General features: G+C 32.6%; 2 protein-coding genes and 1 long non-coding RNA gene across 4 annotated transcripts in view; 2 read left to right on the forward strand and 1 right to left on the reverse strand.

Annotated features, from left to right (window-relative positions):
* LOC105452144 overlaps positions 1-1,355 on the forward strand; it is a 1,809-nt gene extending 454 nt beyond the window's left edge. The window contains exons 3-5 of the mRNA XM_011693017.1: positions 16-159; positions 482-736; positions 827-1,355. Coding sequence (XP_011691319.1) covers positions 16-159; positions 482-736; positions 827-852 — 425 coding nt within the window. The 3' untranslated portion in view covers positions 853-1,355. The remainder of the gene's footprint in view (positions 1-15; positions 160-481; positions 737-826) is intronic.
* Positions 1-11,138, reverse strand: part of LOC105452150 — a 184,015-nt gene that overhangs the window by 167,347 nt on the left and 5,530 nt on the right. The gene's annotated exons all lie outside the window — the stretch shown is intronic.
* LOC105452142 lies at positions 3,064-5,666 on the forward strand. 2 transcript variants are annotated; one of them, XR_974684.1, is made up of 6 exons: positions 3,064-3,177; positions 3,412-3,439; positions 3,533-3,676; positions 3,772-4,023; positions 4,720-5,138; positions 5,307-5,666. XR_974684.1 is itself a non-coding variant. In XM_011693016.1 (5 exons), the coding sequence occupies exons 1-5, from the start codon at positions 3,175-3,177 to the stop codon at positions 4,752-4,754; spliced, it is 462 nt and encodes a 153-aa protein (XP_011691318.1). In that variant the 5' UTR covers positions 3,091-3,174; the 3' UTR covers positions 4,755-5,400. The 2 variants fall into 2 exon arrangements, 1 of the variants encoding a protein (XP_011691318.1); XM_011693016.1 differs by having other exon boundaries at positions 3,091-3,177; positions 4,720-5,400.

Raw genomic sequence — 11,138 nt, forward strand, 5'->3', positions numbered from 1 at the left:
AATTTTTCTGAGTAGATTTGCGAATGGCATTCGACGCGTTCGATCATGATAAGAAAGGATGTATCAGCACGAATATGGTGGGCACAATTCTAGGCATGCTCGGTCACGAAGTCTCATCAGATGAGCTCGCAGAAATTATTGGAGAAATTGATACGTGGGGTAAATATTATTAATGTGCAAAAAAAGTCGATATTAAAAGAAGTCATATTTTCCTATTTTTTTAAGCAATAATAATATTTTATAACATATTTACTTTAAATAAAGATAAACAAAGTTGTTATCAAAACTAAATTGTTGAGATTTAGAATATTCTATATTTTTTTTCTTTCTATTTAGAATATGTCTAAAAACGTGTGAAAGCTATTTATTAAAAAAAAGCTCCAGAGAAAATTATTTTTTTTAACGTATGAAACGTAATAAATTAAAAAGTAACAACATAACAGAATTTAATAATGGATATCAAACTAATTTCCATTTTTAGGCACTGGCGAGTTAAAATTCGATGAGTTTTGCAAACTAGCGTCGCGCTTCCTCGAAGAGGAAACTGACACGGAAGCGATACAGCAGGAGTTACGAGAGGCATTCCGTTTGTATGATAAGGAAGGCAATGGTTATATCACTACCGACGTGTTCAGAGATATCCTCCACGAATTGGACGACGCATTATCTCCGGACGAGCTTGACATGATCATAGAGGAGGTGGACACTGACGGATCTGGCACGCTTGATTTCGATGGTGAGAGATCTTGCGTGGCGCGCAGGTGTTAATCCACTCCGTCTTCGTCTACGCGTATATACCTGACTAACCCGGGCGTTTACTTTACAGAATTCATGGAGGTCATGACAGGATAAATTATGAGTTTGGCACCGCGCGAATGCACCGTGTCGATCGCCCACGTATCGAACAACGAGTGTGCCTGTACAAACAGAGAAGCCGAAATCTCTTCGAAGTCGACGCTGGCGGAGTATGCGTTCGCTCGTTTATCATATATGAGAAAAGATCGTCGTAAAGCCAGTATGTTTATAAAATATACGAGCCAGGAGTTTCGACGAAAGAGATGCTCGAGAATAAATCCTAAGGAATTTTTAATATTCACAGAATACGCGTATGGCAAATGTAACGAGATAGATTCTGGAATCTCTGAATTAATATTTCAAGTATAATAATGACGGCTATTAGTATGCCTTGGAATTCATAGAGCTATTAATTTGTCAAGATTGCAAAATTGCTGTCCTCTGTGCCAGGATTTTGATACTGAACTCCCATTAGCTGTTAATTTAATCAAATATCGAAATTTTTGTAATGTATTTTGCCCATGTGGCGTGTGTAATAATATAGATATATAACAAACGTATATATTTAAGATATTATAATTTTTAAATGTATATGAATAAAATTAATAAATATCGATTATGTCAAAAGTATATATAAAATAATAAATCTTGAAAAAGATTGCATGTGTATATATACATTCTATTCAAATTTTAATAGGATATTATTTAATTTTCTAACTTTCGAGGAGATATAATGTGCAATATGCATAAAAATGTAACAATCGTCACAGTCGTAAGAAAATGGGTATGTTTCTACAACTCTCTCTGCAATTGCTTACAAAGCCATTGTAGAAAATCTATAATTATTATTGTTATCCATACAAGAAGTCTGGTATTTGAAAATATAAGATCTCGTGTTGGCAGCAACGACAGCACGTGCTTCACGCCGCAACACCCGATGGCATTACACGCTCGATTCTGCAATAGCAACGTAACCTATTGTAAACTTTTGTCGGAAAAGTAGAGAAATCACGTGTACCACAGGGAGCTCGACAATGCATGCGATGGCAAACGACTGTATTCCGGAATGAACGGTAAAATCGCCTAAATATAATAGCAGTCACCGGGCTTTATGAGCTTATAATTAGGAGTCTAAGAATAAAGCATGCACAATTATTGCATAGTCCGTCTTGGGTCAGCATCACCCATGAATCCCCCGGCGGTGTGCCAATTCTGTCTATTGTTGCGTCCATGCAGTCACACATTATGTCGCTCGTAAATTCTGCCGTTCGGGCACATTACAAAATTTCATAATGAACTACTTATGCGGTCTCGACAATGGCGCGGTGCAAGCTCTAATCGTAAAATGTCTCCGCGATGATCTGGTAGAAAACTCGAAACAATTCTATCGCGATTTAAAAAGCAATTGAAAGAAACGTTCCAATAAAAAATTGCGAATAAAAATTGCAATAGCACTTGCAATCTCGCTTGCAATTGCACCAGCGAAACTTGCATCGTAATATGTATACTTCAATAAAAACAATCTTAAGGAAAAGTTTTCTTGAGAGAAGATTATCGTGTCTACATATTAAATAAATTAATATTTATAAATTAATATTAAAGTTTATTTTTCGTTATATAACGTCAGTATGATATAATATGCTATAATTTTAAATCATTTAAGCAGAAAATTTTATTAAAAAAATAATTTTGATACATTTATCGTATAACATATAATTAAATTAAATGAATCTGGAAATAGATAGAATTAATGTAATGTATTGTTTCTGCACATATGCCACACATTTGACAGAATAATTTTTATAAAATATAATAAATTTAATATAAATATATTTATATCTCTAATAAATTAATACGTAAAATTTTGTTAAATTCAGTTACTAATAATAAATTTACTAATAATAATTTAAACTATTCCACTATAAATACATAAAATAAACTTTAATATAATTTATACAGCTGTATCCGCATGTTACCCGCTTCACATCATAATTAATTATTTGCAACAAGACGAATCGCGTCTTGATATGTTCGCATTAATTTTGTCAATGTACGAACGTCAGAATATTTGGAATGGCCGTTGACAAATCGAACATATGACTGCGGTACAAGCGTGGATGATTTTCGAAACTGAATTAAATGTGTTGCCATGAGTTCTGCATAATTAGGTAAAACGCGTCTAAGAAAATAGAGTGGGGAGAACGTCCTCGATGAATTTGAAAACCGCTAGACTTGGGTTGTAGATACTACCTGGTCAATCACGTGCCAGAAGATCATCGTTATGATCACTTAAAACAGAAGTCCACCGCCAGAATCTGGTGCATACCCGGATAAACCGTCGACGCCAACGTACCACGAGCAGCGTGTGTAATTACCGCTATGGCAAGTACACTTTCGATAAACGCGAGAATAATTTGTCAAATCTTAACATTTTCCCAGCAAAAAGTGGAAAAATTAAATACAGAAATAAAACTTAGATATAAAAATTAATTACTTTGCATAAATTCATCCAAATTGTTTTATTGTTAAAACCATAATTTTAATGGCTAAAGTTTTAATCAAATAAAATAATTAATTGGTGTAATAACAATAAGTTAAATATCTCTATGATTCCAGGATGATCTAAATAAGGACCAGATAGCCCGTACGTATATCTTTTTACCATAATTTTAATTAAAAAATTTTTAATAAAAATTTAAAAAATTCAAAATTACATAAAGTTATCGCTTTTCCCTAGTGTTGAAGAAGGCTTTCAGTGCCTTCGATCACGAAAAGAAAGGTAGTATCGGTACGAACATGGTAGGCACGATATTGACTATGTTGGGTTACGAGCTCAGCGAAAAGACGCTGCAGGAAATCATTAAGGAAGTCGACGAGGACGGTAAGTAAAATTCTGTCGATCTTGCGTCGTTCCCTTAACATTTCCGTTGATTCCTTAACGTTCCTACATGTGCATATATACGTTTCTACTGACAGGTTCTGGAGAACTCGAGTTTGAAGAATTCTGCACGCTAGCTGCTAGATTCTTGGTAGAGGAGGATTCGGAAGCGATGCAGCAAGAATTACGCGAGGCATTCCGGTTGTATGACAAAGAGGGCAACGGCTACATAACTACCGCGGTTTTCCGCGATATCCTTCACGAACTCGACGACAAGCTGTCGCCGGAAGAACTCGATCTAATGATCGAAGAGATCGACGCTGATGGCTCAGGAACGCTCGATTTTGACGGTATTTTTACTATATATCCCTTTTTTATTGTATATCTTATTTTTTTTATATACCTTATTTCGCAATGCTGGTTATTAATTTCGGAAATTAGAAAGCTATTGTTTAGACTAACATTTGAAACTTATTTTTCAACAGTTATTCTTAAATAAATTATAACGAATATTTCAAATTAGTTCAATAAAGTATAACACTAGATCTTGCAAACCATTTTATCAAAGTAGATATCTACTTATTGAACGTTAAATTATAGAAAGCTTTAGATTCACAATCAGTATTACATAATCGTATGTGACATATATCTCATTAGTCTCATTAGTCTCATTAGTCTTATTATCAGTGCCATTAAAAATTATGACTCGAAACATATGGCATTTAAAATAATATGTTTAAAAAATACTCTAGATAGGACCTCAACAACCGTAATTTACGAAATACGATAATATGTGACATGTTTCGAAAGCCAAGTAGTTCATTTAAAATGTGCTCAAGTTACGAAGCCCCGAGCCAAGTAAATTCGTTTCGTGCATGTCAACGTCAGCGAAGCTTAAACATAACCGGCACTAACGGCAAAGTCGATCGAACGTTCAATAAGTCTCTCGCCTTGGGTGGTTCGCCAAGTTTATGGCCCGCGGGATCGAGATGCGAGGCGCCGCCTGATTATACTAAAGCTAAAGCCCGCGTTTTGCGCGCTTTCAGAGTTTATGGAAGTGATGACGGGCGGCGACGATTAGGGCAAAGCGGAGCCGATAATGAAGATGGGCACTCGGAGGCTGGTTGTTAGCCGCGCAATTGGCAACGCCCGTCAGAGAGATAGAAAGAGTGTTCCTTCTCCAGGCGCGCGCTTTTGCAAACCACGGCCGAACGGAAAATTGGACGTTTATAATCATCCGTATAATTGTTGGCTGACTTTCATCGTGAGATGAAGATCACGATGTTTTCCAAACGCTTCTAATAATCGATGATGCGAAAAGCAATGAAAATTCCGGATTGCCTCGAATAAAACGGAATAGCGTTTGTGCAAAGTAAAGTAGCAAATTTCTTCGCAGCAAAGTGAGTACGCGCGCAAAGTTCTAGTGCAATTTTCTCTAGATTATTACGTCGCAAAGAAAGTTATAATTTCCTATTCTACGAATATGATTATGAGTTTATATGTATGTGAAAATACAAAAAGGTCCAATACATAATATATTCTCTAAATTTTCTGGAGTGAATCTCATTCCAAAAGAGTAAAAATACTGCCACTCGGCTACTCGAATAGCAGTATTTTCGCTCCTTGGAGTGAGATTTCACTCCAAAAAATTTAGAGAGTAAATCATACGTAATAAGTTATTAAGTGATATTATTGATATGCCTACATAAATTATAAGTTATTTCTTCTTACGCGTGAGTGTCTTGCCCCTGAACGATATTTCCCGTTGCACAAAGTAGCGCATTGCGTTCAAGTATGCAAGGCGTATACTATTTCCTTCGTAAGTCTTAATCAATACAACCGATTTTATAACTTTATAATCAACACGAGATTATTTCAAGAAATTGTAACTTTCTTTCACCTTTTGAAATATTATTTATGCAATAACGCGACTCAGTAATCAGATTCCGAATAATTGTAACTGTATTATTAAACATATTAAGTAATTTAGTAATTTCCAGAATTTAATAATTTAATAATTTCAAAAACAAAAATACACACACACTTCTAACCAATTAAAAATATGAAAATATTATTATTATCTACGATAATAACCGTTTTTACATCATATGTATACATATGTATACATATTATATACACATATTTATACGTGTATGTAAGCGTGTTGCAAAATAAATGTAATATTTTTTCTACAATTCAAAATTCCCTAATTAATACTCCTTCATACATTTTTTTTCATTCTAAAATATTTTTAGAAACATTATAGCAAAAAAATAAACAATCAATGAGATAAATGCCGATACCATATTTAACGAACGTCATCACACATATAATATTTACTGATGTAGATATCACGTGCAAAATTAATATTTTCTTAAAATAAAGCTTAAGAAAAGCACTTCATATTAATTTAGATTTATAAAAAATATTTATCGAAGAAGAATGTTATACCTAATTTTAAGCAAATTTTTCAAACATTTTATCATACGAGTAGCTATACATCATATTTATATTCGTCCATTCTTATCACTTTCCTAGGTAAAAGATTTGTCAAATAAAATATTGCTCTTCTTTCAGAAATGGAAACGATTTTATAAATGGCCTTATATATAATATCTTAATTGCAAAGGCATTTTTATTAATTTTAAAAATAAGATCTTTTAAATTCTTTTTAATTTAAAAAAATGTTTTTGATAGGACACGCACGTGTAATATGAAGCAAAACATGATGATGAATAAAAATAGACTCACGCGACTAACTAAAACAAATGTCCGCAATCGTTCACACTGATCACTAGCTGTCTGACCAGTGGTGGATTTCCGTTCTGAAAATGAACCACGTAATAATAAGTACAGCAATAAACGTCGCGGCATGTGCAATCATGCTGTGAGAAACCTTACCAAATCGGGTATCTGAAATGTTCTATCGCGGAATTATATCGCGATTCTCACGTCGTCATAGACTAATCTGCTTCGCGTGAAAATGGCCGACCCATTTATTATATAGAGAACTCGTATTTCGCTGAGAGCACAATTATTTGTCAGAGTCATTGAAACTAGAAATGTTGTAACTTTATGCCCTGATGGTCCAATCTATTGACCTTCCGTTTCTTCTTACAGTAAATGAACTCGCGGGCATCATCGATAATGCGGTTTCACAACGTAATGGGAGAAGTCGATGTCATACAAATATAATATGATAATCGAGATAACATAATCTCTTGATTTCATATTGCATATTATACGCAATCTCACAACATATATTTAGATGATATAAATTAAAGCATTACTAAGGTAATTTAAAAACCGCTTCAATTCTCCATTATTGCAATTTTAATATGTTATATTCTTCGTTTTTGAATCCCGATACATATATTATTTATCGTAACTATAACTTAGATTAATATAACGATAAACGTAATGGTAATTAAAAATTTTATGTCATTATTTTATTTTCAATTTTTTAAAATCAAAATTAAAGATTGAGTCATGTAAGAATTAGCGTAATTCATTTAATTTCAAAAATAAATGGAATATTTCGTAATTCAGAAAGTTCAGAATTAGTGATCAAAGGAGAAATATATATCTTGTACAAATTGAGCTTTTATTTTGCTGAAGATTAATCATTATGATACCATGTTACATATTGAGCATAATCACATACTTTTTGCTTTATCCCGGACGCAATAAATTCAAAGTGCAATACACACCGAATATTACTTAGCTTACAGCTCATAAGTATATCATAACTGCTGCAAGCAATTTGCTTCCGTTACCAAAACGACAAAACTAGAAAATTTTGAATCTAGATTTGTGCGTTACGCGTTCATAACGTTTGATTACGAAAGATATTCCTTGATCATAAGGATAAAATAGATGAGTATCGTCATATAATCTTGTAATTGAATTTAAGCCCCTATTTTACGGTAACTTGTATTTCCGCACTGATTATCCGGGATATATTTTGGTAAATGAGGCGCCATTCGTAATAATTTATACGGAAGAAAAGTTCCTTTCACTAGTTTGGCTCGGTCAACCGATGACTATAAAATTTCATTCGCACTTGAAATTGTGTAATAAATCGCGGAGGAATTAAATGATACTAACAGTTTGATACTCTATTATGGAAAGCAGATATGTAGAAAACGGAAAAAGTTCTGCTTCCGGAGTGCAACATTATTATGAAATAATAAATGTGTTATATGAAAGTGCGTATAACATTCGCACATCCTGCGATAGCGAATATCGCGCTCAGCGATCTTCATTTGAGCAACGACATGTAAGTCAAATGTGGTGATGGCGAAACGCCATAGAATTCACCGATGAAATTTCTAGCTTCTAAATCTTGCACAAACCGAATTGTATCATTCGTTCTAAGTATAAATCCGTAAATTTCACGCTACATACGCGCTATTTTTTTTCTATTTTTATAATTTTGCACAAATGACAATTTTTTTAAATAAGTGATAAAATTTTTTGGATTATTATTATATATATTTACGTTTTCTACACAAGTGCAATAATTAAAAAAATTTTCCAATTGTGAAGTAAATTTGTAAATATATGCTAAAATATATATTTTATAAATTCCTTTGGAAATATCAATTTATAATCTGATAGTAAATAATAGAACAAATAGTTTTAATTCTGTCCAGTATATTAATATCAACTAGAAATTTTCACTGAGACTAATACGGATATGTTCCAAATACAATATTAATGATATTCCCTTAATAAAGCATTATATCTTTACGTTTCGAGAAATCGCGACCGGTATATGTTTATGATCAACCGACCTTATGTATTGGCGAAACGGAAATGATTTCGATACGCGAAGAAAAAGTGCATCACGTCAATAAGCGTGCAAACGACGCGCATTTGTCAAAATTTGAACCACGCTGTTGTGCCGCTGTTGTTCGGTGAAAGTAAAATGATTATAGACGTTCGCGTCTGACAAATTTTTTTGGATAGGTTGACAAGAACAGCCCGCAAGAAGCGGGGAACGAATTAAATAGCCTGATTTACGTTACCTAAGAAGTTGTGGTTTATTTCAGCGCTTGAGGATGAATTATACGGGAAAGTTTATCGCACGATTTACGTTTATCGGATGAGTAGAATCCGGAACGAACTACTAATTATATATCAATTATAATAATATATAATTATAATATTTTAATCAAAGTTATTAAAAATGTAATCTACGTCGATAAATTCAATTCGTGTTAGATTTCCTAGTTTAATCGTTCTTATATACTGTAACTAATCTTGTACGTAAGTGAGCGAATTTTCAATATGAGACTATTAATACTGCGACATATTCAATTATGACAGCAATATAAATCATTCTTTTTCCTTATACATTTTTTCTATTTATTTCTTAAGTACATTGACAGAAAATATATTTTTATTATTTTTTATTTCAAGTAAACCAAAACTATTCGCGATGGTGCACCTGAAGGAGTATTAAATCATGAAAATTATTATTATATCTGTCAAAAATAAATTTAGGGTCTTATTTAGGGTCTTATTATTCCTGTACGAGATATGATAATGAGTTACGTGTTACATTCATCACTCGCGTATGATGTACGATTCGAATTAAAGCGAGACTCGTTCGAAAGTAAGTTACGACGTACCTCTGATCGCGTGATTTCCCTTACAAGCTTCTTCAATAAAATATTGATATGATTGCTACGTAAATGATAAATTCCACTTTAAATATGTCATATACGCCCAACAACATAACAGCAAAACAACACGCAATTGAAAGTAAAGAAGTAATCGTAACATTGTGATAAAACAGAATTAATTTTGATTTTGACTTTAATTTAACTTGAATTTAAAAACTTCTTTATCGGAAAATTGAATATTTCATAACTTAAATCTAGTCTAATTAAAACAAAAATAATTTAGTACCTTTCGTATAATAAGAACGTGATGGCATAAGGTCTCAAATTTTTATTAATGTTAAAAATTTCAAAACTCTTTTAAAAAATGGCCAAAGTTTTATTAATCATTAATTATTCATCCACAATGAAATTCTAAAAATGTACTAACTTGATAGAAGTGATATAACGCACAGCAGAAATAACGCACGTATGTACTTCTTCAACGCGTCGTGCCTAACGTCATTATGGTTATTCGCAATGGTCTCAAGAGACAAACCATAGCTCTCAGAAATGCACTACCGCGATTAAACGCTCGTTTAATTACAGAGCACGCCACGTTTGACGGGACTTTCTCCGCCAATTAGGCGCCTAAGTCGAGTCAGCTGTTGTGAATTCGATAACTGGAGTTCGCGTAGTTTCAGAGTGTTAATCGACGCTTCCCGTATATTTTATCGTGATATACGTATATAACATGTCCTTTAAAAGTAAAAAAATATGTCTGATTGCGTTTGGTTTGATAAGATTCTCTTTTCGCTTGATTCTAAACTTGTTATCTATATAATATTCAATACTTATCGCACTACGTTTCATTCAAAAGATTCTTTGATTTTTACGTGTCTTCTTTACATTTATACATCCTTCCATTTCTATTTCTTCTTTTTTCATTTAAGCTTTAGTTAAATTTGTGATAAACTTTTGTTAAAATAAATTAAATGAAAAAGAATCTATTTTGTATTCTAATTTTTAATAGATTACAGTTCAATAATTTATATTCAAAATTTTCAATATCTCGATATCTTTATTACAAGAAATATTAAAAACTGTGCAGATAAGAAAAATATGGATATTGCGATAGTATCGATACCGTGTAGAATCAATTCTATATATAGCTCGAGAAAATTGTTTTAAGGTTCAAAGTACCCTTGTAATACGTTGTAAATAACGAAACACGGATATCGCCGCGTTGTATTACACGTCTGGCTCGACACATTTAGATCCGATTGTTAACTTAAACTCGGCCTATGAAAGAGAAAGTGGGTGAAGGCTAGAACGAATGATTTGCCACAATTACTTGCAGTCTCCTTCGCGTATTACACCTAGCCGACGAAACAAGTCCCGCTGCGAGAAAGTACAAGTGCCTAAAACGCGATCGACCGAGATTGGCCTGATGCACGTACACCAATCGCCAATCGCGAGCAAACAGAATGCTATGTATAGTTACATTTTGTTGGAATAATTATGGGGCTCGAAATCAGAAAAAAATATCATAACATTTACTGGCATAATATACTTTACGTTTATCAAAAAGGGGAAAATAAACAAGTACATCAAGTATAATGGAATATAAAACAAAATAGGAATAATTACAATGTCGAAATCTAAGTTTCTTTTTTTTTTGCATAAAAATATAAATTTTAAATGTATATAATTTATACATACATTTATACAATTACTTATGTATATAATTTATACATACATTTATACAATTATTGTTTATATTACCAAATAAATATTATATAAAATCTGAAATATGAATAAAGTAAAAATAAATAAATTAAATTTATAAAGAAAAACTT

This window comes from Wasmannia auropunctata, unplaced genomic scaffold (genome assembly GCF_000956235.1).
Source record: "Wasmannia auropunctata unplaced genomic scaffold, wasmannia.A_1.0 LD336037.1, whole genome shotgun sequence".
Lineage (NCBI taxonomy): Eukaryota > Metazoa > Arthropoda > Insecta > Hymenoptera > Formicidae > Wasmannia > Wasmannia auropunctata.